General features: G+C 43.1%; 1 protein-coding gene across 2 annotated transcripts in view; it reads right to left on the reverse strand.

The window, feature by feature from the left end:
• The window catches only part of EDAR (ectodysplasin A receptor), a 74,415-nt gene that overhangs the window by 18,165 nt on the left and 29,019 nt on the right, over positions 1–27,231 (reverse strand). For both annotated transcript variants that reach the window (XM_061472664.1, XM_061472662.1), the window contains 4 exons: positions 7,754–7,822; positions 6,934–7,056; positions 5,662–5,843; positions 1,176–1,261 (listed from right to left, as the gene is read on the reverse strand). In XM_061472664.1, the coding sequence (XP_061328648.1) occupies positions 1,176–1,261; positions 5,662–5,843; positions 6,934–7,056; positions 7,754–7,804 (442 nt within the window). In that variant the 5' untranslated portion in view covers positions 7,805–7,822. The remainder of the gene's footprint in view (positions 1–1,175; positions 1,262–5,661; positions 5,844–6,933; positions 7,057–7,753; positions 7,823–27,231) is intronic.

Raw genomic sequence — 27,231 nt, forward strand, 5'->3', positions numbered from 1 at the left:
GCCCAAAGAAGTTGTGAATGCTCTACCCCTGTCAGTATTCAAGACCAAGTTGGACAGTGCCTTCAGCAGCCTGGTCTAATGTGAGGTGTCCCTGCCTGTGGCAGTGGGGTTAGAACTAGATCCTAAGGTCCTTTCCAACGCAAACCATTCTATGATTCTAAGCCATTCTACGATTTGGCTGGACAGCGTGCTGGGACATCTGGACTAGGTAGTGCTTTGCCAAGATGGGTTAAACCAGATGATCCCTGAGATCCCTTCCAACCTTCCATTCCATGATTCTGTGATGGGTAAGCCATTGCACACGTGACATACAAATGGACAGGTACTAATGCTGGGGTGTCACACACACATATGTGCATTGTTTTCAATTACCAAACTACAGCTTCTTTTGTCAATTATATCTATAGAATTAGCTGTTTTATCAGTGATGACTACTACACACCAGCATCAATCCTTGCATCACTTTGAAACCAAAGCAGAAGAGAAGCTGCGTGGAGACCTCATAGCAGCCTTCCAGTATCTGAAGGGGGCCTATAGGGATGCTGGGGAGGGACTCTTCATTAGGGACTGTAATGATAGGACAGGGGGTAAAGGGTTTAAACTCAAACATGGGAAATTTGGGTTAGATATAAGGAAGAAGCTCTTTACTGTGGGTGTTGAGGCACTGGAATGGGTTGCCCAAGGAAGTTGTGAATGCTCCATCCCTGGTAGTGTTCATGGCCAGGTTGGACAGAGCCTTGGGTGAGATGGTTTAGTGTGAGGTGTCCCTGCCCATGGCAGGGGGGCTGGAACTAGATGATCCTAAGGTCCTTTCCAACCCAAACCATTCTATGATTTTAGAATATGAAAGGTGTGATGCATTTCTACTAGGATCTGTGAAGTGTCCCATGTTTTTTTCATAGCTGACCTGAAACTGAAACTGAATTAAAAAAAAAATAAAATATACAGATTTGTGACTTCCTGTACCTACTAGTTAAATAACCATAATAAGTCCTGTATGGGATAGCTTAACAAATGAAAACTGGAACACAACTGAAAAATAGCAGGTCCTAAAACCAAAGGAGATGGAATTATTGTTTGAACAGAATAATCATTGCTGAAAGATTTCATATTGAGCCTCCAGATGATTCCAAGTCAAAACCAGATGAAATGCATAGAGGTTTCAGAGCACTTACATTCCTTGGTATTAGGAGGCGCCAGCAAGCACGAGTAGCAAACCATCCCGTATATGTTGCGAGGTCTGTTTTCCAGCATGTAGTAACTGAAACGGAGGGCAAGATGAGGCAAAACAGTGTAAATTAATATGCTACAACAGAGCATGGTTCATCAGCAACCAATTATACTGAGATAAAATCATTTAAAAAAAACTTCTATAAGCAATTTGATGCAAAGATGAGTCTTTTTTTTTTTTAAGCTGCCTGAATAGAGACAGTGTTTCTCTTCTTCCTTTCCTCCTAAAATGCAATTAATTAACCATCAAGCCTACATGACAAGAAGTAGTATCATTGCCTAAACCAACATTATACTCCCTGCTGAGTTCAAGCTTCAGTTTATAGCATGCCCTGAAATAAGACTTTTCAAAACAAGGGAATGCTTTTTTTTGAAGTAGTAATCTTTTAGGCAAGACCACCAGTTGGATATGGTTGGCTAATTTTCTTCACAATCACCATAAGAATAATTACCTTAATGCTAGAACCAAATCTGAGCCAAATCAGAATAAAAAATACAGCAAAACTCACCACATTTATGAGGAAAGACAGATTAGGTTTTACAGCTTTTGGGTTTATTTAGTTCCTTGCTCTACAGTTTGTAAGTTAGTTCCTGATAGTGGTATTGAAGATTGAAGGAAAGGTTTTCATAATTTGAACTTTTGGGCTGCTAATAAAGTTAGTGTTGAAATAAGGTAATTGGTTATGCAAGAATTGGATCCACAGGAAAGCTAATGAGTAAATTACATTAAAATCATACATGGATGGTGTTATGGATACGTCTTTACAAACCACTTGTAAATCACTACAAATTTTAATGAAGGGATGAATAAATTCATAATCCATTTATGCAGACAAGTACTCGACATGATAAACACTTTACACAATGGGGAATCTGTTTTCTGCTCTTACATACCTGTCTATGCACGTGCAGGATGTTTTTTCTGGAAAACCTATGCACTGTTAGGAAATTACTGCTGAAACTGTCCATCAAAATCAGTTTGTCATTAATGAATGCCCCAGCCTACAAGTAAGGGATAAAAGTCCAGGAAGTGGAGTACACAGAGATGCAAGCAGGCAACAGGGGCTGGAGGTACCTCAGAGAGCTCGTAAACTGAGCATGGTTCCTCCTTTATTTGTCGCTGGTTTTAAAAAATTCAAAGATTCACCCTCATTCTTCCCTTCAAATGTCTCTTGTGCCCCATCTGCCAATCTACCCTTCTCTCAGGAGTAAAACTACATCTTTCCTCTCTTATGGGGGCCTGTGGACATTAGACAGTGAAGCAGTTAATAAATAAGCAGGAAATGCCTGCCAAAGCACAAAAAAAGAAAAAAGAAAAGGGTGGCAGGCCAAAGATACTTATAAATTTGTAAAGAAAAATACAGGACAGGAAGGATCCACAGTCTAACAGCCACAGTGGTTTAGGAAAGACAAACAACCCTTCCGACAGTTAATTAAATCAAGCTGGTGGAATATTTCTCAGTTTTTGCCACAATGCGGAATGATGGAGGACGTGCAAAGAAAACTGAAGAAGATGCTCGTGGCAAGCAACTGTTCACTCACATGAGAAGGAAGCTCTGCAGCTGCAGACATTAATGATTCACCCCTATGAAGGATCAGCAACATATTTGTGTTTCTGGCTACTTTGCACTGCACCAAATACTAAAGGCAGTGTTGGAAATACCCAATCCCTTTGCATCAGTAACTACAGGGAAGTGACACAGTAACGAAATAATGAAATTTTGATGGTGTTACTCTTCCACCTCTTTCTTGAAAAGGGGAAGCATCAGTAGTGGAAGCATCTCTGAATACACTTTAAAAGAAAATTATCCCTTTGTAATTCCAGAGACTTGCTCCAAGCTGAAATATGTGCTGGGACAACATGAAGGGTATGTATCATGTACACTTGGCCTGTTCTTACTCCTCTGTGGGTTTCCACTCAGGACTGCTACTGAGGACAGATGGCTAGCCTAGAGGGACCCTTGCTCTGACCTGCTGTATCTGCTTCTAGTTGGCTGTGATCTCAGTCATGCTCCAAGAACACCTAAGGGATCATCCCATTGAGGGAAGTAGTCGAAAGTGTCAATTGCACCTAATTTCCAAGTTACTGACCTGTCCTATTTACCATGATGGAATTGCTTCTGGGCAGGAGCAGAGTATGAAGCACTGTCCAAGGAGGTTAGGCACGCTAGATACCTCCAGCGTTCTCTGGCAGATGAACTTTGGTTTTGAGGATCATAGCTTTGGACCTAAGCCTTTACATTCTTCCCTGGCTACAGTCTTGCATCCTTCTTGTGAGTATGACAAATAGTGTTATTCCTATGTCATATGAAAGGGAACTGATACACTGAGAAGTAGTGGATGATCCATGCTCTTGTACCAACGGTCTCCTTCTCTTAAACTGATTATAAGTAACAGTGAAAAAATAGAAGGAAGAATATATAATTATCCAGCACCTATTTTAAGGCAAATGACAGAGAAAGGAACTTTTAGCCACTGGGAAAAGGCTGCCAGTTCAGTGGTGTTTTGTCTAAAAACTTAAGGTCAGAGTGTCTTTGCTCATCTTTTCCTCAGGCTGCTGTACTGAGCTGGTGAAAAGTAGCAAAGGGATGAGATGTCCCTAAATATAGATCACAGCATGTGGACTGTTACCTTGGGAAGGTCTGCAGTGCCTTACGGAATCACTGTCCTCTGAAACGGAAACCTTATTTTTTCCCTCCCATTGACTCAGGGGCTCTTTGAGGTTTAGTGCCCAGGGAAGGGAGAACTCTGCCAGCTGCCACTCACCCAGGCATGTGACTGTCCCTGTGTCACTGGGGCAATGAGGAAGGGTTGCTGGGCAGCCAGCGCTCCTTGACAGTTCTCTGCCCTAACACTGGATTTCCCCCACCATCACTCAGGAGCAGCCTCTGGGGTCTCTAAGTTGTGTGGGGAGTCAAGGCAGCTCCAGAGCTTGCCTTAGCCAGCATTGAGTTCATCCTGAGAATTTCGTGTCTTCATGCTTGGAGTAAGAGGGTGTTTCTCCTTAACTGCTGGCTTTGTCAAACCATCCCAGGACCTGGGAGTCACACGGAGAATGGCATGTAGCCAGACTTGGGCAGGCCAGTTTCTGCTACAGGTTACACCTGTGCAAACACAATGTTTTGAGATTATTCCCCAAGTGCCAGCTGTACAAGCTGATTATTTTCAGCAAGCACCCTGCTCCCACCTGGGTGACCCCATTAGTCCCGACAGAAATTGCAAAACAGAGACTGTGGCCACTATTTAACTTTCTTGCTCTTTATGATGTATGAGGGGAAGTCAAGAGGGAGCTCTTTTCAAATCACATCATCAGTCTGTTCGGCTGGCAGCTAGACAAGTCCTTTGTTTTGTTTGTAAACTGTGAAAATTTCACACAGGCTCACTGATACAGTAAACCTGGAAGCTTGCAGGGCCTCCTTAACAGGGTTTCCTGCCCTTTAAGTAGTGTGGGTTATTCAGCATCTGCAAACTGCACAAAAGCCAAATGTCAGTAGGAATTACTCTCTAAACCAAAGAAACACACTGGCAGAAACTGGAAAGGTATGTAAGGTGAGCTGGTGTTTGAGAGTATTTACTCAACCTACAAAATAAAAAGTGTTGAGAAAGCAAATGTATGCCTGGGTTTGGAGGCTTTCAAAGGCAATATAGTCAGGAATATATTGTTAGCATATTCAATGTAAAAACACTTTCTCACCGTTGCTATCAGAATTATACTGAGTTTGAGACCATTAAAAAGATGGACTTACTAAAAAAACATCCATTTTAAGCCCGTTCAAACTTCCCTGGAATTTGTTTTCATTCTGAACAGCAGCACACACACCACATTAGAAGCTCTAAAGACTCCTTTCTGTTGGTTAGAAGGGACCCCGAGAGACTAAATGCCTCGGTAAATCTCACCTAATAGCTATGTTAGCTAATGCCGTCAACTACTGACAGATCTGCCAGCTGGTCACATCTGGAGAAGAGATATTTTACGTTCCTAAACATACCATAGTGCTAGCATGGACCTTACGGGGCATCCAGGGCATCTTCATGGAGGTCGTTCGTAGGATGCAAGACTTATGAGGTAGCCATCTGAAACCACAGCTGAAGCCAAGCTGGATTTCTGACAGTGTCTAAAATGGCACTGCACACCTGTCCTAGGGTACATGAACTGCTCCCTTTCCACTTCTAGAGAGGAGAAGTTTTAGTTTTTCTTGTTTCTAGTTGTTTTTTCAGTGAGATTTCAGTAAGGTTACTGTTATCTTCTGATTTACTGAATTCACTGATGCTTTTGAAACATTTAGATGTATTGCTTTACAGAGACTGAAAAGCACAGTTCACCAGTATCGTACCTACAGTCAGCTAGGACCTGAAGAAAGGCTGTCAGGGATTTTGACATCAGAAAGGTATTTTGCAGCGCTTTGTGTAGAGCAAAGGTTAAGTCCTTACCCTGGGAGACAAGGACCGCACTCAGCATCATTCTCCTGATCACCAGGTGTCAAGACTGTGGCTCGGAAAAAACCCTCACAGTCTTTGTGCCGCCTGCATATCTGGTAACCTCCTCTGGAGAACTTCTCTGAAGGGCAGGGGATGCAGCCGTAGTCCTCATCTTTGGTGCCATATCCACATGTCTGCAACAACACAAAGTCACTGACAGGCAGGCTTGTGGTGCACACCTGCTTCTAGAAAAAGGAAATGTTCATAGCCTGGCCAGTTGGCTTTGTGGCACAACGTCAAGGGAAAGAAGTCTGTCATTTGGTACCTTAGTGTCTGTGCTAAAAAGGCCATGGAAGGATATAAGGATGCACCAAGCTGTGTGCTGGAGAGGAAAACAGGGAACCAGAGCATTGTACTCCTTGAAAGTGCCCCCCCCCCCCCCCCCAGCTATTTATACCATATTCCAGCAAGCCATGGAAGTGAATTTCAGCTGCTGCTCAGATAGAAAGTGAACTGAAAATTGAAGAGCAGAGACGATTAAAGGGGAAGCATGGCTACAGCAGGGATATCAGCAATCTTGCTTTCATGCTAGGAGAGCCCAGAGGGAACAGCACAAAAAACAATATTCAGATGAGATTTCATAACCTCTGAACTCACATGTCCCAGCTGAACATTACGTTCAGATTAAACAAAACTAAAACCAACTGGTTATTATTCAAACGTACTTGCTCAGGACTACCAACTGCGCGAAATTCTTGCAATAGGATGTTTATCCAATTAAAACCAAACACGACTTCAGTAATTTTTTTTTTTTTAATAAGCAACAATTATCTGCTGTAAATCAAATGGTTACTTAGGAACTGTAATTTAAATTGTTGCAGAAGCATCCAAGTTCCTTTAGTGCCAAAATATCTTAGTGGGAGAGCAAAATTAAGTCCTCGGTGTGGGGGGCCAGCAGGCACAGCAGACTGACCTATTCATCACACCATGCCAGAACAGAGCATCGGACTGTAAATAACTATTGAGATGAGAATGGACTGGCAGAGACTGTGTTTGAAACTTTTACCTTACAACTTTTACAACATTGCTTTTGACAGGCTGCTTCTGGGATGAGACAGGCAAGGTGCCCTGCTCCCATGACATGCTTGCAGGGGTAATGCTTAAGCATCTCTGTCCATACCCATTTTCTCTCCTATCCATATAGTACCACCACGTAACAAAGCATTTGGTTTTGCTTTTGGTGCTGGATATGTGTTCCCTACCAGCAGAAGAAGCTGAAATTACCATGTAAGGCTCTTCGCCCGGCTCGCACTTGGGGCAGTCGTGGCACATGCCAGTGGTCTGGTTGTAGTATTCGTTCTCACCGCAGTTGGAGTATTCAGCACTGGCAGAGTACACCAGGGAGACCTGTCACCAGAGAGCATCACACAGCACCATCACTTCCACTGCCTTTGTCTCCCAAGCTTTGTCCCCCCTCCCTTGCCCAGCTGCTGTGGCTCAGAAGGCAACAGGACCAGCATTGCAGCGTGAAGCACCCCTAAAGCTCAGAAACAGAAGTGGTGCCACTATGTGGGATGGAGGCAGATACAGTTTTCAGTAACCTGGTTCTTCTAAGAGTTTTTCAGAGCACTGATGTTTGTGCTTGTTGGCAAAACCACTCCTTAAAATACTGAATGCCATGATTCCTGATCCATTAATTCTCACACTCTTCTGCACAACAAATGCCTGAGTTTACACCCTCACCCTTCCCAGCTCTAATGAGCCTTCACAAATGTGACTGCAAGGGACAATTATAATGAGATAATGTGCTGCCTTGGGCCTCAACTATGAGAGGGCTGTGCTTCATGTGACACCTAGGCTCATCAGCTCTTCCACTGCCTTCTGCTTCTGCTCCATTCTGAGTCCTTCTCCTTCCCCTCCTCCCTTGCAGCCTCAGTTTAAGCAGCACATGCCCAGGTGTTTTATTGAGTGGAAACCAATCACTGCATCAGGGTTCAGTTCCTAAGTTGCCTGTGGCTGTGCCATGACTATTCACAGATGTTTGCAAAGACCCAAGCAGGTATCTTTGAACACTGGGGAGACGTATATGCACATAAATACCTACCACCAGAAAAGGGAACACGTGAGTCCATTTACATTCACCTAGATGAGCCATGCTCTCTTGATACTTCACCTGAAAAGATAGAATTGGTGATTGTTTATGAACATAAGTAAATATTTGTGTGTTGCCAAAATAAGAACAGAAGGGCTTATAAGCAGAGAAAAGGTTACATGGCAGCAATGCCCAGAGGTCTAAACAAAGAGAGGGGAAGATGTGCACGTGCACTCATACACAAAGGAGTGCTACACACCCTTACTGAACATCTCTTTCCTCTCTTTGAGAAGACTGATGGCATGAGGGAGTCTGGTCTTGCAACAGTAATAAAAGCCTGTGAAAGATGAGGAACCAGCTCTGAGCTCTGGCACTTCTTGGCTCACTGGGAAATCCTCCCACAGAGGAACTGAGTGCTGTCTTGACTGCTAAATGAAAGAGGGCTGGGGATCAGTAGCCTGGCTTGTGTCCACACCACTTAGTGCTTAACCCCACTAGACTAGATTTGTCTGGTAAGATGTAGGTGGAGAAGCCAAAAGCAGAGCCAGGGAGTGAACCGATGGCAAGCAGCACAGGCAGTTGGTATGCCAAGCTATACCTTCCTTGCCGGGTCCTGCAGATCACAGTATCACAGTATCACAGTATGCTAGAGATTGGAAGGGACCTCGAAAGATCATCTAGTCCAATCCCCCTGCCGGAGCAGGAACACCTAGATAATGTTACACAGGAATGTGTCCAGGCGGGTTTTGAATGTCTCCAGGGAAGGAGACTCCACAACCTCCCTGGGCAGCCTGTTCCAGTGTTCCGTCACCCTCACTGAGAAGAAGTTTCTTCTCAAGTTTAAGTGGAACCTCTTGTGTTCCAGTTTGTACCCATTACCCCTTGTCCTATCATTGTTTGTCACTGAGTAGAGCCTGGCTCCATCCTCGTGACACTCCCCCTTTATATATTTATAGACACTTATAAGGTCACCCCTCAGTCTCCTCTTCTCCAAACTATAGAGACCCAGCTCCCTCAGTCTTTCCTCATAAGGGAGATGCTGCCTTTTCCTGGAGGAAGCAAAGGCTGCTTTTTGTTCTTGATAAGCAAACTGCAGATTTAAGAGTTTAGACCCCAGGAAGAATCCAAATTTTATATTTCAAATGCTATTACAATAGTTAGGGAAAAGAAAGGCTGCAATCTCTGTTATAAACACGTGTTAATTTATTTCATTTATTCAAAATAATTATTTTGACTGAGAACTAATGTTGCAGATTCATGTACTATATTTCTTTCTAAGGGGAAAAAAGAGATGCGAAAAGGAGGCACAAATTGTTTCGTTAGCATGATACAACATATTTAATGGTATTATTACAGCACATAATATGCCCTAGGGATTTTACTGCTTCAAATTGCAAATGTTTGAGATACAATTGCAACACTTTGGTCCTAGCAGATATAAACTGTTCTTTAAATTTTCCAGGTCTCAGACACTCAAGGCTTTTAGTCTCCCAGAAGAGTACAATTACAGCTTTGTGCCACATTTGAGGATACAACCTACATGAGAGCAGTGCTCTAGTATTTGCGATAGCTGCTAACATTTACATTTTTAAACACTAAGTAGATTAAGCAAAGATTATATCACTCCAGCATCAAGCTATGAACTTGCTTTATACGTTCCTTCCAGCAACTGGGCTAGCTGAGACAGGTAGCTGGGTGGGTGGGTGGACAACCTGAATTATATTAATTTCTGCAGGAAATTAAAGTTTGAAACCTAGAAACAAAAGAGAATCAGAGATAAATTGTCCCAAATATAGAGGTAAGAGATGGAAAATAGTAATGCAATTGTATAAACTGTCAAACATGTAAGTTGGACAAAGGCTTTGTCTGTGACAGTGCAGTTGCTTGGAAAAGTTCCAAAGACAGAGTCTTAACGCATATGTCTGTTAAACTGAACCCTAATTATAAAAGAGCTTGTTAGACTTTAAATATGAATATAATTATGTCCGTGTCCCTACTGATAGTGCAAAATTGTTGTTTTCATTATAAATCAGATCTGAGGCTGCTCAGGACCAAGAATTTCACTAGGAAAGCTTGAATCTAAAACTTTACAGTAAGAACATGTCTTACGGTAAAAACATGCTTCGGTTGCTTTCAAGCCACGCAGATGTTTGCTGTTTGAGGTACTTGTATGCAATCATAGCCAGATTTGAAAAATGGAAATGAAGAATTGTAGCCCATTAATGTAGAATACAATCTTCTCCATACATTTGGCATTTGGCATTTATTTACATAAAATGTTGAAATTGTCAAGTTATACATATATACATAAAATATTTTTCCATCTCAATATAAATATGCATGCGGGGGTATATTTTATATGTAAACATACACTTTTTTCCCCTGCATTCCATCATTATACACAGCAATATGTCAAACTTATGGGAAATACTTTTTTAACTGGAAAAAGCCAGTTCAAATTGCTGAATACGGCCAGATTAGAACTCTAGGGGGGACTTTTTGCCCAGATTGGAGTACCAAAATGTTAAATGCAATTATTCATCTGCCTAAATAAGTGCAGTGCTATAAACTGGCAGAGTTATTTTCTGTTTGTTTTTTTTTTTCCTTCCTCTCTTTTTTTTTTTCCTCTCCTGCTTTGGAGTTAAAAACCAAAGCACTAATTTTCTAACACAAGAGTGGGGAAAGCAGATGCAGGAGTTTTCTGGCAGTAGGGCTATAGATACCTCCTTAGCAGGGGTGATATCTGAAGCTATATATCAAGATATGCCAGGCAGATCTTGGACTTGCTGTCTATTTTCAGGCATGTTAATTTATACCTGTGCTATATTATCTGTCAGGCAGTAATCCCATTCACACAACAAGGGATCTTCTAGTGCTAAGATCACTTTTGTCTCTAGCTGACATTGGTGAAAACATGCAAAGCTTGGACAATCAGGCAGCATCTGCCAAGAAGCAGGAAAAAGAGTGACCAGTTTTTATGGCTCCTAATCATTAAAAGCAATTAGTTCTTAATGAATTAACAGATGCTGCACTTTTTCTTTGTATTCTGCCATGCTTTGACTAAAGAAAATGACTCTCCCTGGGATGGCATGCAATGGTAAGCAGGAAGCAGCTGGACATGTGGTTTTGCTGGGACCACGGGATCACTCTTAAGCAATTTGGGATCTCCAGCAGCTCATCTACAGATCCTGATGTGTGTCTTTGTTTAGGCTGTGTTGGTGTCTCCAGAGAGGAGATGTAAAACACAGACCTAATGTCTTTGTGGATCAGGTGTGCAACATGCAGCAAGCCTCATCATGACTAGAGGGGGTTGCTAATTACAGCCATATTTGCCTTTTGGGCATATTTGTTAATAGCTGTTAAAAATATACACATAAGCTGACAGGAAAAGGAAGACTATTTTCCCAGTGGCAACTGCAGCAAGAAATGCTAGAGCGTCCTTGTCTCATCTTCTCTCCTGTAAACTGAGAGGCACAAATTTGGCCTAGGGGAATGTGAAAAGAGATGCTTGAGACCCTATTTCTCCAATATTGCTCCTCCCAGATGAAAGTCCCTTCTAGTGTTGGTGGTTTCTTACCAAGAACTGACTGATATAAATGGGCAGAGAAGAGATTCAGAGCAGCCCTGTGGAGAAGGACTTGGGGGTGGGGGTGTTGGTTGATGAGAAAATGAACATGAGCCGGCTTCAGTGTGCGCTTGCAGCCCAGAAAGCCAACCGTATCCTGGGCTGCATCAAAAGGAGCATGACCAGCAGGTTGAAGGAGGTGATCCTGCCCCTCTACTCTGCTCTTGTGAGACCTCACCTGGAGTATTTATTGTGTGCAGTTCTGGTGTCCTCAACATAAAAAGGACATGGAACTGTTGGAACAAGTCCAGAGGAGGGCCAGGAGGATGATCAGGGGACTGGAGAACCTCCCATATGAAGACAGGCTGAGAAAGTTGGGGCTATTCAGCCTGGAGAAGAGAAGGCTGCATGGAGACCTCATAGCAGCCTCCCAGTATCTGAAGGGGGGCTATAGGGATGCTGGGGAGCAACTCTTCATTAGGGACTGTAGTGACAGGACAAGGGGTAATGGGTTAAAACTTAAACAGGGAAGTTTAGATTGGATATAAGGAAGAAATTCTTTACTGTAAGGGTGGTGAGGTACTGGGATGGGTTGCCCAGGGAAGTTGTGAATTCTCCATCCCTGGCGGTGTTCAAGGCCAGGTTGGACAGAGCCTTGGGTGACATGGTTTAGTGTGAGGTGTCGCTGCCCATGGCAGCGGGGTTTGGAACTAGATGATCTTAAGGTCCTTTCCAACCCTAACTATTCTATATTTCTATGATTCTATGATACATAAATAAATCACCAAGCAGAAAATGCTTAGTTCATGCTGTCTAAAAGAGAAAAAGCATAATTCATGGCAGTCAGCCTTTGGATTTTATAATTTACTTAGATTATAAGGTAGTGCTGCCATGGTATTTCCATGAATCCACCCATGAATAAACGGAGTAAATATTGGAAATATGCAAACAATGAGGTTACCACAGCTGGTGGTCTAAGCTAAAGCTCATGAAAGCTCATGACTTTCAATGGCCTACCTTGCATATTATTTTAATTCTGTGGCTTCAGTAATTAACATAGTGCAAAAGATAATTTCCTATTGTAGACTTCTTGTTTTTTTAAATATAAGTTTGAAAAAAGGAGGAAAACAAACACATGGGTTGAAGCACAGAAATATGTGTGCCTTAATGTTGTATAGAAGCATGGGTTTTTTGGTGTCTGCTTTCCTTCAGTTTCATCACTGATGCAGATATGCTTCAAGGACATAAAACTTGACTTTGCAAAAGGGAAAGGTACAACTGCTGTCTCAGACAACTTCACCATTTGATATTTCTATATTGTAGAATAGTTCATGTTGTAAGGGACCTTCAAAGCTCATCTAGTCCAACCCCCTTCCAGTGAGCAGGGACATCTTCGACTAGACCAGGTTGCTCAGAGCCACATCCAGCCTTGAACACTGCAAAGGATGGAGCATCTACCACTTCCCTGGGCAACTTGTTCCAGTATTTCACCATAGAATAGTTAGGGTTGGAAATGACCTTAAGATCATCTAGTTCCAACTGCCGTCATTGTAAAAAATTTCCTTCCTTATATCCAGTTCACATCTTCCCTCTTTTAGTTTAAAACCATTACTCTTGTCCTGTTGCTACAAGCCCTACTAAAGTGTCTCTCCCCATCGTTCTTATAGGCACCTTTGAAGTACTGAAAGGCTCTAGTAAGGTCTCCCTGGGGCCTTTTTGATCATGAATCCACAACCAAGATCTCCACCACTAAAAATAGCAGAATGCAAGAAAACGCTTTCACATAAATAAACATGGGCAGGTCGTATGTACTTCACAGGTGCCACCAACAAACCCAGCGCTTGTCCCAAGTTCCCAGGTTTAGGAGAGGAACCTCATGAACCACCTTCTTCACAGATTATCACAGATATTTGCATGGGCTCAGTAGAAAATGTCTGTATGCTTCTGATGCGGCTAAACCCTTCTTAACTAAGGCAAGCATATAATCCTCATTGCAGAACTTCACCAGTTTCAGAGTTTGACAGCAGAGCTCAGCCTGGCTCTGGTTTTGCGAAAAAAGATGAGGTTTGAGTTTTAGTTTCAGGAGGAAAGAGGGCTCTCTGAGCCCATCACTGAGTGACAATGGTGGCAAGGGAGAGCTTAAACTTAGAGAAGTATAAGCAAATGGAAATAGAGATGATGAAGAAAACTATTTTGTAGCTTTGGTTACAGTTTTTATTGTTGTGAAAAAAATATTGCACAGAACAGTATTACATTTGTAGAACAACACGAACTACGCTGCTTCCCATATCTGTTTTTTATCACGTTGACCTTGCAAGTACTTTAAGAATTACCTCAGAGAGAGATGTAAAAAGTGTAAAAATGATAGCACTCCCTTCTTCTTTTTACCTGAAGCATCAAACAGAAGTGAGAACAGCTCAAGTGACACATAAAACTTGAATTGCCCCTGTGATCTGGCAATCCATCAGGAAAGTAATTCATTGCTTGGGCACAGAACAAGATTTCTTTCCAGTGGGAGTTGCATTGACAAGAGCAGACATAAGAGATTCTTTAATTTGTTAATGGGGGCACTGTGTGCTGAGGACGTGGGGGCAATCAAGCCTAATGTAATGCTATCTATCTCTTACAGACTCGCTTACCTTGAAAGTCCACCTGGACATCCTTATTTGAACCTGTTTTCTCACTTTACATAAAGACATGTGTTGGCTGTCATATAGACAGGCCATCAGCTTTCTGAAGAAGTTTTCAGGGAAAGGAAAAGAGGTCACAATAGAGAAACAAAGCAAAAGCAAGAAAGAAGGATAGGTTCTTTCCAGCACACTTTGCGTGGCTGGTGTGCATTTCTGCATAAATGGGGCACTAAAGAGGTGCAAGGGCCAAGGGGACCCTGGGGTCTCCCTGCACCCACAGCCAGCTGTGGTGCAGGACCACAGCTGACCAAGTGGCTCACCAACCCCTTGTTACTGGCATGCTCCCAGTTTGGCCTCTCTATAGGCTGATGTTGGTCTTACGTGTTAACGGTATCCAAAACCCAGTGCTGCCAGGCCAGGGCTGTTGGAGGAGCATGGTGGTCTCCACTGTACCCAGAGGCCTCCCAGGGCACATAGCTCGCAGGCAAACCTCTCCCAGTGTTGCCTAAGTGTTTGGGGAGGTATGAAGGGAGTGAGCATGGGCTGTTTTTTTTTAGTTGGAAAACGGTAATTTGTTGATCCTGAAACCTTCTATTGTCACACATCCACTTCAGTAATGTTCCCACTAGAAAGGCTGGTAATTTGGTGGGGAAGTGATGCAGAAGGGAAAAGGCAGTCATGACCTCCTGTCATGGAGGCTGCTGTGGTTGGTGCTGCTTTATACAAACAAGAAGATACTCATTAGGGCAAAAATGTGAGCAGGGACTTTTACCTCCCCCAGTCAAAAGGCTGCCCTGACTCTTAGGCTAAGTCATGTGATCTCTTTTGTTTTCTATAATTAAAAAAAAAAAAATAAAAGAAAATCTGGGAATTGTTCTGACGCACAATTTAAAAAAAAATAAAATAAATCAGAAACCTCGTATTTGTAACGGGGAAAAAAGTTTTGACTGTTTGGCCGGTCCCCGTAAGGATTTTCCCTCAGTGAGAGAGGCTTGCTTTTCATTTCTCCTTAAATAAATTTTTTTCTAAGGTGATTTACACAAAGACTTCCCTGTTATTTTCAGCCCCTCCTAATGTCTGTTGGGAAGTGCTACAGCTGGAGTGTTATTCCTTCTGGTTTACTTGCTTACTTGCTTGTTTTAGGAGGGCTTGGCCTTTCCTTTAAGAAGCACTGCTGGTGGGAGCAGCGTGCTGGAGGCACGTCAGGGCTGTGCCCCATTCCTTCCCCGGGAGAGCTCCTGCTCCGTTGCTCAGGTGAGCTTGCCCCACTGACAGCTTGCAGCTGCTGGAGGGCACCCGAGTTTTCCGTGGAAATAGCTGGAAGATGAATCTTACATCACCATGAAAAACTGCAAATGAGCATGTTAGACTCCCAAGCCTAATAATTCTAAGGTGAGAATTAATGAGCAGCAATAGTCGTTCAGCATGTATGGGGTCATCCCAGTACTGCATCATCTCGGTGTTTTCTCCACCACTGCTTCCTAAGAAGTTTCCCCATCTGCTCATACCTTAGGGAGAGGAAACTTGTTTTTCACATTTTGCTTCCAGGTGCGAGGTAAAACTGCTGTTACTAAACCAATTCATTTTAGATTCAGTATCTCTTCTTAGTTCCTAATACAATTATTTCCATTCTGAGCAGAAAATTAAAAGCTTATCAGGAAAACACAAATGACAAATCAACAATGATGCTTTTTTAACATCTTTTTCTTTTTACTGGGTTTTATGCTTTCTAGATGACAGATAACCTAATAAGAACAGTCTGAGTCTTGGCTTCCATTATTAAGTGCCTGAACCTGTGAGTACCTTCAGATCTCACAGTATTTGGAAGTTTTAGCACTGTGCAGAGACTGACATCATTTTAATACAATACTGGTTGAAGGAAAGCACAGAGGTGGAGAAATTTAGAAAGACTTTGCAGGAAGGAATTGAAGTGAAATTCTACAGTAACCATCAACAGAATATATTGAAATTGCAATAGAATAGAAATCCCATGGTGACCATCAATAAATAATGTCTGTTCTTAGCTCCACAGCACATTTGCATTTCTCAGCCTAAAAGCCAGAAAATTCCTAGAGAGGTCAACACACAGTTGTTTTTTCCATGGTTTACATGAAAACATCTGAATTACTGCATCTTATAGGCACAGTGAATAGCAGCTGGGGTGCTGCGGGAGAGGGCTGCCACAAAGTATGGTGGCACCTTTGAAGGTACCCCTGAGCAGGTCACTCCACTGCAGCACTGGGAGGCTTATGGCCACAGACTTTCCTTGTATAAGTGCATTAAGCAACAGCGCACAGTTTCACTGTGTTTGGCAAATGTAATGAAGTCAGTATTAGATGGTGGCCATTTATACTTCGGTACTTGATTTCAGAGTCCCAGAAAAGTCTCTTGTTTGTCAACAGGCCTCTGTCTTGCAGACAAAGGGATACATAAGCTGCCAACAAACATTAGGTTTTTAATTATTCTACTTTTTACGTAACTCTGTTTGAAGGGGATTTATTATTTTTGTAGACTGAAGGCTGGCCGCATTTAAATTCAAAACTACATCCCAAGCTGCTGGGCCATCATTGTTGGGAAGAGCAGGGAGAGGGAGCACAGGGAGTGGAAGTTCTCTGCTGGGAACAGTGGCCACACAGTGAGCAGGCGCCATGCCGCAGGATGCCTGAGGGGAGAAGCAGCTGGGGGGCACAGTATGGGGTGGCCAAAACACCAGCCAGGGTTTTGGACTGCTGTGCCCCAAGCAGGGGGATGTAGGAGGGTACATGGGAGCAGCCCTCCCATGTTCTCCATCCACCACCCTTCTTGCAGGAGTGGGTCCCCCCAGGGGCACACCAAGTGTGTAGCGGCCAAAAGGCAGCTCCCAGTCCGAAGCTAGACAGAGGAGCATGCCCCAGCAACCAAATCCTTCGTATCTGTGGGTAGTTGCAAGCTATGACCTGCTGGGGCTGCTATTTATGCCAATCACCACGCGTTCAGGCAAGAGGAGGAACAACCACCACCTTGGCTAATAGCTGCTGAAGTCACAGCCCACTACATGGGCATGCCTGTAGAAACTGCATGTTTACAGGCAAGCATGTGTACACAAACACATCTATTTATACTCACACACCCTCAGAGAGGCTGACTGTCCCTCACATCTCTGTTCAGCCTGGTTATCCCAAATCTCAGATAATAACCCAGTGGAGGGAAATCTCTGTGCTTAACGTGCCTCTTAGGGTTGTAATTAGAAAGTGAGTTGCCTTCACTCCTAGGGAAGGAGGAAGAAACGGCTTACTCGGTTGGAATACTTTCTCTTTTGAGTCGATAATCACAAAATCTCTTCATAATTTCTCCGAGGCTCTCATTTCTTTTTTTTTTAATGAATGTGTTTACATTCCTAATTAAGGAGCACATTAAGCCTAGTGGTACCTTATCTGATAAACCCCTTAGTAGGTTATGTCAAGCTGAGCCTTTCAAGGGAGCAAGCTAGTTTTAAGAACTGGTTGTCCTCTGGGCTGGAAATGCGCAAGCCAAGCGCTCGCAATTAACTTGGGTTAATTACAAAATACCAGAAATGTAATAATGTATTTAAAAATATAACACAGGTGTTAATGATCTTGTTTTTTTCCTTCCCCCTCTCTCTTTCCCCCCCCTCTGCAAGAACTTACAGCCTATCACTTTGCTCCCAGGTAACACCCCCCATGCTCCACAGGTGTTTGCCACCTTTTTCTCTCATGTGGTGGGATTGATTAGCATAGCAAGATTGATTCAAGAGTGATCGCTTCTACCTTGCAGTTAGCATGGCTTTTACTGTTGCTTTCTGGGCTTGCTGAAGGAAGCAGGCCTGAGAAGTTCATTTTTCCTAGGCCTATCAGCTGGTCTAACCAAAGATATCACTTCTCTTTCCACGCCTATTCTACCACCACCACACACATCATGAGAACTTTGAGACACCACTACCAGCAGTGCTACGCAAGATGTAAGCCTGTGTGAGTAACCACTTGACTTTCCCATGAAGCAGCAACCTTGTGACTGCACACTGTCCATTTCAGCCTTCCATCTTGGCATGCTCAGCCAATTCTGATTGCAACTTGCAGCCCATGATACTCAAATAACACTGGTTTTGAGAGAACAGGCAGGAGTTTTCAGTTCAGCAATTACTCTTCTGGCATGACCTGTCCATAGCTTTCTGCTTGCTCATGTTTTCACTTGTTTTACCTGTCCCATGTTCCTTATGCATATCACTGTGAAATGCTTTATTGAAGTCCAGACAGCCCATGGCACCTGCTCTTTTAAGAATTAAAGCTTCCTGTCAAGGATAACTTAGGGTTATGACCTACCCACCTCATATTGTATTGCACACCTAATTTGTGCAATGTCTATTTCTCCTATGATTTTACAGAAGACATTTCTTCTGCGAAACCCACTGAACTAAACAACTATAACTATTAACCCCAAGAGTAGATGGGGAGGGGAGAATATTTTCAGGCTTAGGGTGCCACCAGCCAAAAGTGTTACAAAACTAAACTTCCCACCCCACAAGCCCTATGGTTGAGTGCTGAAACTATGAGAGGCAAGCAGCATCACTGGAAGGATGAATAACCATGGGTTCAACTGGCCCAAGTCCTCTCCACCTGTGAGAGGAGTCTGATGAAGGAGAGGAGCTTGTGGAAGCTGAGTGGGAGAGGGAGAAGGTTGCTAGCACCCCTTCCGAGAGAAGGGGCCAGTTGTGTCCAAGGGCTGCTTGCTGCAGGTAGCTCAGCAAGTCTTCTGCCAGGAGAGGCATGGAGCTGCCGCATGCTGGTGTCTCAGCTTGGATGTCTGCATCCTGGGAACTGGGGTAACTGGAAAGCATTTCACATGCTTCTGGACACCCCACAGTGTCTGAGGGTCAGACTTTGCCACCTGCTGACCTAACAGCAAGCACCACAGAAGGCACAGGCAAAGGGAGCAGTTCAGGCTGGCAAATTAATGATCTGGAATACAAGCCTACAGGGTGTTTGGAAAATACATATACAGAAAGGAAGCTATACTCCTTCTGCTTGTGGTATGCCAGACACTGCTTTTCCCACGTGTACTATGAGGGTGTTCATGACTGCCTCCCCCAGTTACCTGAGCAGGCTGCTGACTACTTCTGACTTGAGTTCTGCCAAGCCTAGCCTACATGTTCTTTCCAAACATATTGTATTTCACACTAGCTTTATATTTCTTCTCCACACAACCCCTCCTCCATTAACTGGTCATTTAGCTGATTCAGACGCCTTTTATGGTGCTACAACCCAACTATGCTGTGAGCAGCGAAAGATATTTTTATCATGTGTATGAACATCTATTGTATCATCCCATTCCAGTAATACAAGCACAAGAAAAAGTGGAGATGTGGTTTCAGAAGCATTACCCTGTCCTGACACAGAGGTGATATGATGGAAATGTGTCAGAGAACTATGAGAAAAATGATGAGGATAATACTACAAGGGAATTAAAAACATAGTGAACATCGTGGTCTTATGGTCTTGATTCCTACTATCTAGATACTTAGTTGCATGCATTTTTTAATATTTATATTCATTTAAAACTTTTTTTTTTATAAAAGGGTCTTTGGACATGCCAAGAGTCTGACTGTGAACCAAACCCCAGGTTTCAAATATTCCATGTTACTGTAGGGAAAACTAGATGATAGGAAAAGGACCTCTGGGAAGCAATGACAGTCCTAAGAAGTCTGAAGACAAGAAGCCAGTGAGAGGGTTTAAAGTTATCTCCAGAAACATTTAAGATGATTAAATAAACATAATCTTTTCTGTTACAAACCAGAAGGTGACACATTTTTTTACCAGATGATGAGGGATGTTGTAGTGAACAAATGCAGCTCCTTCCAGTTGCTTTGATAGCTATGTGTAACACCTTGTCAGCCCTGAGACATTTTGGATTCGGCTACTTTTAAAAATGACAACTTCCTATAGCTCCCTTTAGGAGCTTTGAGAAGTGAACTGTCATCCACAAGGAGCTGAAGACCTTCTGCTCCCTCTGCATTACTTGCTGAGAAAGGAGGTGTTTTGAGACAGCACATTTTTGTGCTGCAGTGTTAGAATCGGATGTGAATTATCCTCTCTGTAAACCACCTTTGAACAGATTTAACACTGCCCCACCAATGTTTAATTTAATGTTTTGATGGAAATTATGTCCTGTGAACACATCGAGGTTTGCAAAGCTCCATCTCCCAAACCAGATCCCGACTCCACTGGGGGGCAGTGCATTAGCACATATATTAATACTGCACTCACCTTCTCCTGAGAAAGCAAGTTTTCCCAGAGAAATACTTAGCTACCATGCAAGGCTCTGCTTAATGGAACAAATATGCACAGACAAATATATACAGCAAATATCTCTCCTGTATGTGCTGTTAGATTACTGACTTGCTGGCTAAACAACCAACACTAATCTGAGAACGAAACCAAGTCTGAGTACAGAGATAGTTTAAAGATAAACTATTTATTGGCACCAGGATCAACAGATTCTAAATTAGCTATAAGCTGCAGGGAATAATGACATGTGAAATCAGGGTTGTTTTTTGTTTTTTTTTTTAAATACTCAGCCCCTTAGGAGATTTGGGATGGTTTGATGTTCATCTGGAGGCTTGTCAAAATTCTATAGAAACTTAATAGCCTGCCAACATGGGTGGTTGCTGCTTGAAGGCATTTTGACATGGCAAAAGTCCTGTCTGCATGCTACAATCCTGTATCCGTCAAAGGCTGCTTGGAAGGACATGAAAACAGGAGCTGTGCGGTGTCAGAATGCTGTGTGCAGGATTGCAAGGGTAATGTATGCACATCCCCACTCTCTTGGGGCCGCCAAACTGGGTGAGGAATCAATTTGGCCCCTTAATTATTCTGAGCACTGCCTAAGCGTTAAACCCCACAGGGTGCTGCCACACCTATATACCAGGTTTGGGTGGGACGGGGCTCCCTGTTCTCTCTTTAGAAGAGAAATGAAGACCGGAGGGCAGCTGGGGAGGAGGGATGAAGCTGGGTAGAACCAGGAATCAGGGCAAAAGTCTAGGCACAGAGCTAGAGGAGGTGTGGACAACTGGCATTCCAGATCAGGAGCCCTAGCCTGCAGAAAGGGCATGGAGAGTGAGGGCAGGTGTGGGGAACATGGTGTAACTGGAAGGCAGCAGAGCTGAGCATGGGCTGTAGTTTTTCTTTGGTGGGCTCCCACACACTGGTACCTCCACAGCAAGTTGTAGAGACAGATGCCTGGTGCAGTCTGGGTTGCATGGATGCCGAAAACAGCATGGGGCCTCCAGCGCTGGAGGCAATCACAATGCATGGGGCCTCCAGGGTTGGAGGCAATTGCAACATGGGGGAACGGTATGAGTTGCCAGGGCTCTGGGAAGCAGAACTGCAGCCATCCTGTGCCGAGTGTTGGGAAGGAGAAGAGGATGAGCCTTAAACCATCCTTGTGATGAGGTTCAAGCTCCTACATGAAGGCATGGGAGAAGACTGCTTGACAGGCATCAAGGATGTCTGCCCCATGGCAGCACAGAGAGAGCTGTTTGCATGTCCCCTGGCAAAGCTCTGCGGCACCACGCCAAGAGCCTTGGGATAGTGACAAGAATCGGAGTGAAGAGCCAGCTGGTAGGACAAAACCTTGGTTGCGCACCACCCTAAAGGGAGACATATAGGTATTCTGGCCTGAACCCAGGAGCTGGGTAGCTAAGGGATAGACACACACAGAGAAGCTACTGTAGGAGAAACACAGGAGCTGCACCACAGCAGAGAAGGCACTCGGGCAGGCTGTGCCTTTCCAAGTGAAGCCCTCACTCTGAGCAGTGCACATGGAGGAACTGCTTAGCTGAGAGGACCTATGCTGGCAGATGGACTGGGGCTGCCTGGGACACATGCTTGGGGAGAGAGCTATCTGCAACCCGTTCTCCATGCAGGAGTAAATCCTTTCTCACTGGGGCCCTAATTTGCCTTCTCTGGGGCCCTCAGATTCTTTTTGCAGTTACATGGCTGTACCCTCTGAGAGGAGATGGGTGGTTTTCGGTACCTTGTTCCAGGCTGTAGAGAAATGTAAAGTACATATTTGATACCTGCACCAGGACTATAGTCCTATCTGATGACTGGAGCTACTCTTGTCCCTGCTGGGGTGCATTCAAGCACCTCAGGTTTCGGAGCAGGACTGGTTGTGTTAGACCTATTTAGGATCCCTCTAGGCTAGAAGAGACAGAACTTGCTGGAAGTTCATGCTGACTCATCAGTCCCTGGTTTTGGAGCTTGTGGAGGAGGAGGTTCTCACTGTGCTTTATGGTTTTGTTTCGTTTTGCTTTGTTTTGTTTTCATGGCTGGACATGTCACAGATGGTTTTGTCCGAGAGCCTTACGGCCAAGAATGGAGATTTACTTTGCAACAAGTTGGTGGAGAACATCTGGGCTTTATAAGGAAGAGACTTCTGAAGCAGGAGGAGGAGACTGGGGAGGGTCCCAAAGAAATGGCCTTAACTAAGTCCCAGGCAGCTAAAGATGCCAGATAAACTAGCCATGGGAGGGTGAGTTAGGAAGCTGGATACGCTGGGCTCTGGATAGGGCTGATGGGCTGTTGGGAAGGAGTGCATTAGATCCCTGACAGAGGAGAAATGCTACATGTCTTGTTGGAGGTATGTCACTCAACTTATGGGCAGAAGAGAAGTGCAAAGCAGAAAGCAGAGCTGGCTAAAACTAACTGAGATAATTCTAAGATTAAAAATAATTTTAGGTAATTAATGGATAATTCGTGTTATCAGGATTATAAGAAATAAGAAGAATAGCTTACAGCTGTAAATACAAGGGTTTTTTTACTTTCCTAGCGCTTAAGAACTCACTGTAATTGCAGCAATGAGAGTCTGAAGGCTCTCCTTGGATTAAACTTGCCTGCAACTCAGATGATACTATAAACACTTCTTCAGCTTACATGGACCTTTATTGGAAAATTTGGATCATAGATGCTTACTGGTTTGGATATTGCATCTCCATCTTATGGCCTTCATGCAGTTTATTACTAAACATGGAAAAAAATTAGTTCTCCCCGTATTTCATTTCTATCACATCTGACATCTTTCTAGTTTGTGTCTATGTGGGCAACAATTGCAGCCAAGTATTTTAACAAAAAAATTCCTTTTCCAAGGCCAGCATGGATGTTTTTCCTGTACTTCATCTGCCTGATTTTGAAGGGGGGATTTTGATACTGAGGTAACATTAGTATAATAAAACTTATACTGAAGCAAATCTCAGAACTACATAAAATTAGCCTAATTAAAACAAGATTCTTGCATCTTCTGGGCTGTACTTTAAAAGTCTGTGTAGCCCCAAGACATACCTATCACCAAAACCAGAATATAAAGCCATTAAATTTTACACAGAATTATACAGACCTTTGCCAATTCAGTCCATCAGTACAGTAAAAGGCATCCTGTCAGAAGAAAAAGGCTGATTCTGAGATCTCTGCTTGTTATATACTTCTCTGTTACCAAATAATTCAATTATTAAAAAAAAACCAAAAAGGACTGGATGGGAGCTCAAGAAGTTATCTAACCTATCCTTTTGTTTCACATGAAGACAAAATCGTTCTCCACTACCCCAACAAGCATTTACCTATTCCTCCAATTGGGTGGAACCTCCAGTGACAGAGATTACACAATTTTCCCTTGTCTGTTTATTACAGTGCTTTGCCATTCTTGGTCTCAGGCAGCTTCTCTTAATGTCTTTTCTGCATCTCTTTTCACCCACTTGAAGCTGCTGTTGTTTGGTTTACCCACCAGGATTTGAAGAACAGATTATTTCCTTCTGCTCTGCAGTGGTCTCCTAGCCATTTGAGTCTGACCTCATACTTCAGCTTGGTCATTCTATGCAAAACAGTCCTGATTCATCCAGTCTTGCACCATTAAGCCTCAATTTCTAGAGCACTGGCTGTTTGTATTTCTGCCTTGATTTTCTCCAGTTTGACCTTCTCTTTCTGGAGGTGAAACTAAACAGAATAACTTTATGAAGGCCTCGGCAATCCTGGGTAGAGTATTTAATCGAAGAGTTTATAAGCTCTTTTTCACACATCCCTGGATGAGGCTGTGGAGAGACTAAAGGTCTCTCAGTCAGATAGGAATCTACTAGAGACTGTAAAATGTCATCTATTAAGCTATTACATGTTTGAAGCTGGTAAGCTTTTTGACCTGCTCTTCTCTGTCCTTCCCTGTAATCTACGTTGGCATTTCTACCAAGATGTGAAAAAATATCTTGCATTTATAAGACATGTATCAATTTTGCAATGTTGCAATTTCTGCCCCAGCAAATACATTCCTTTTGTGCCTAACGATTGCCCTGGGTTTTCCATCCTGCTGGAGCGAACTCTACCAAATTTGTTGTTTTGCCAGTGATGCCATAGCAACATATTCCCATTCTCCATGCTCCTTGCTTTGCCAGGTTGGTGAAGGGGATGTTGAGACTGCCATGGTAAGAGTGGTTTCATCTGGAGGACAAAAGCAATCTGCACCCTCCGAAAGCTGTCATCATATCTCCTGCAGACTGCTGAGCCATGCCAGCTCAAATCTTTTCACTGGGGTACTGGATGAAAGCAATGACTCGTGCAACATGAGCTGCTATTTTAAGTTGGATGCTCCAGTTTCTGAAAAAAGATCTTTCTGGCAGAACATCTTTGCAATATTTCCGCTACAAAAGTCTGCTTTCATGCTCAAATTCTAATGTTTGTTTCTGAGGACTGAACTTATTACAAGCAAACACACTTGCGTGGTCAGGAGAAAATCCAGTTGTGAGGGCTGGCAAGAACAGTTCTGCTTTAATCAAAGAAATTGCTCCCCTTTGTCCATTAACTTCTCTGAGTATCTTGTATATCACTTGATGGCCACCCCTGGGCTCAAACTACTGGAGTATGTCCTAATAGATAATATCTATTTTAATAAAATAACACAGAAGTATAGTCCTCAGCAAATGCACATTGCAGATATTCAATTGCTTTTTGACCAGCCATGTTAAAATAAGGTTGTTAATTACTTAAGTAGCCTGTAGAACTAAGCATAAAAACAAAACAGTGATATGTAATGTGTGGAGCCTAGAAGATGCTACAGTGAAGCCTATGTCTTGTCTCTTTGGAGTACACATGACATGTGCTTAGTGGTGACTGTGCTTTTTTTAATGCTTGGAAGACTGAAGGGTGGCTTTCACGTGAAGACAGTGAACTTCTCAGCAGCTTTGTTTTGCATAAAGCAGTGACTGCTCCTGCAGAGCCAGCACCTTTGTACTTGGAAGATCAGCAACTTAGAAGAATCATCGGAAGCTTCAATTTAATACAATCCCTAAAATTTTTCTATCTGTAACACTATGTGACCCTTACTAAAGAGAAAGTCAGGGCATTCAGAGAGTGAAATTTCCATGTTGCTATGGGTGGTGAAGTTTTGAAGGACCCTATCCTACAGGTTGCAGTAACATCAAGTCGAAAGGAGAAAAGAGATGGATGATGAAAATATATGGGTTTAGCTTTTTAGCTTTTTTTTTTTTTTTAGTCTTCTCAAAAGACAGTGTATTAAACATAGACTGGAGTGCCTTGCAGGTGTATTATTGCTTGCTTGAGTTTGCACCCAGAGAAAGCACTTGCTGGAGTCAAGTATCTGCTTTGAAAGGAGTCAAACAAACAGGTCAAAGATCTACTTATACTACTATCACCTGCAAAAGCCAGTTCTAACTAAGGGGAGGGAAAGACTGTGTGTCTCATCTGTCAGCTATTCTTAATCCTAGCTGTCAGGATGTGACCACATTTTTTGAGTTTATTCTGAAGAGAAAGCTAGTATGTACATCAAAGCCAGCTCTAGTCTGCTGGGTTCATCTGAAATAGAGGAAGCTTGCTCTTTAACTGGATCATCTCATACGCAGCTAGCTTACACTGGTAATACCTCCTTCAATACTTTCTGGAGAACCTTGAGATGCTGCTTAGAGTCAGCTAATGGGGTAACTTCCATCCTGAGCAGTACAGATTGTGAGATCTATTTCCCAGGTCAGCTGGATATGTTTTAATTAGTTACATTTTACGGTAAAAACATGTTGCTCCTGCAAGGCAAGTTCGAAAAAATTCTTGTGCCCAGCGAAGTAATGCCTCCCTATCTAATGTATGATCTATGAAGGGACAGACATTCATAGCAGTGGGGAGAAGTATGTCACAGATAGGGCATGGGTGGATTAGCAAGATAAACAGCCCAAATAGGACACAACAGTAACGCTGGGTGCTCCAGCGTTCCCGGGCACTGCAGGGACACTGGAAAAGCTGACGCTGCTGCCTGCACACATCCCAGTGTCCAGGCACCAGGAGGAGGAAGAAATTAAGGCAAGATACACAGTAAATCCATCATCTTTGAGCTAGAAAGGTAAGCTGAATAGCTGCTTGAAGAGGTAGGAGCAGAAACACATTGTTTACTCCTTAAAGCCTAAAACGTTTAACAGAATTGGAAATAGAATAGGTGACTTTGTAGAATGACAAGGTCTGGGTTTTTTTTAGATTTTCTTTTTATAAACAGCTTTGCTTTATTCCTGGTGGCTGATGGGGCAGCCAGCCACTAACCTTCTCTAGCCATTTCTTTTGCCTGCTGTAGAGCTGGGTCATATGTCAGTGGTGATCTCACCTTAAATTTTTCTTAATAAATAAACATATTTTTAGGATGCAGAACTCAGCACCTTTTTTTATGTCAAGATCTCTTGACCACCCTGAAACCACAGTTGCTGCCACTGGATTACCACGTTTCCTCACTTCCCTCTACCTTAACTGCACTGTAGATAGCAAATCACACCGCTTTTTACTAGCTGGCTATACCTAGAAGTATTGTTTTGCAGCCCTATAGGCATCAAATCGTGATTGCTTCAGAGATCTTGCAAACTGGTGCATGGTTTCTGCAGGACAAAGATATATTAACATAAGGTATTTTATGGGGCTAGTGAATCTACCTAGCCCAAGTTTGTGGGAGGTATTATTTTTAAGCTAAAAAATTCAGGGTGATGGGTGATCCTTATTGGTCACAAATGAAATTTTAAGTAGTCTTCCCATCCTCCAGATTAAAATGTCTGCAGACACCAATACGGAAATAACCCAGACACAGATGGTCCTGAATCTCACAGGTGACTGTGGAGCTTGGTGGATACAAATAAGAAGGGACTATCCCCTCTTGGAGAAGCTGTTTTTGGTAAATTCAACTCTAAGCATGAAGCAAGCAAAACATAAATTTTAGGCCTTTCCTGTCAAACATGATGTCTGGTTCCACTGGTTTGGAAAAGATCTTAGCTGTTG

The sequence above is a fragment of the Pezoporus flaviventris genome, unplaced genomic scaffold (genome assembly GCF_033815535.1).
Source record: "Pezoporus flaviventris isolate CSIRO_AGI_PZ_B2104156 unplaced genomic scaffold, CSIRO_AGI_Pfla_v1 ptg000072l, whole genome shotgun sequence".
Taxonomy (NCBI): Eukaryota; Metazoa; Chordata; class Aves; order Psittaciformes; family Psittacidae; genus Pezoporus; species Pezoporus flaviventris.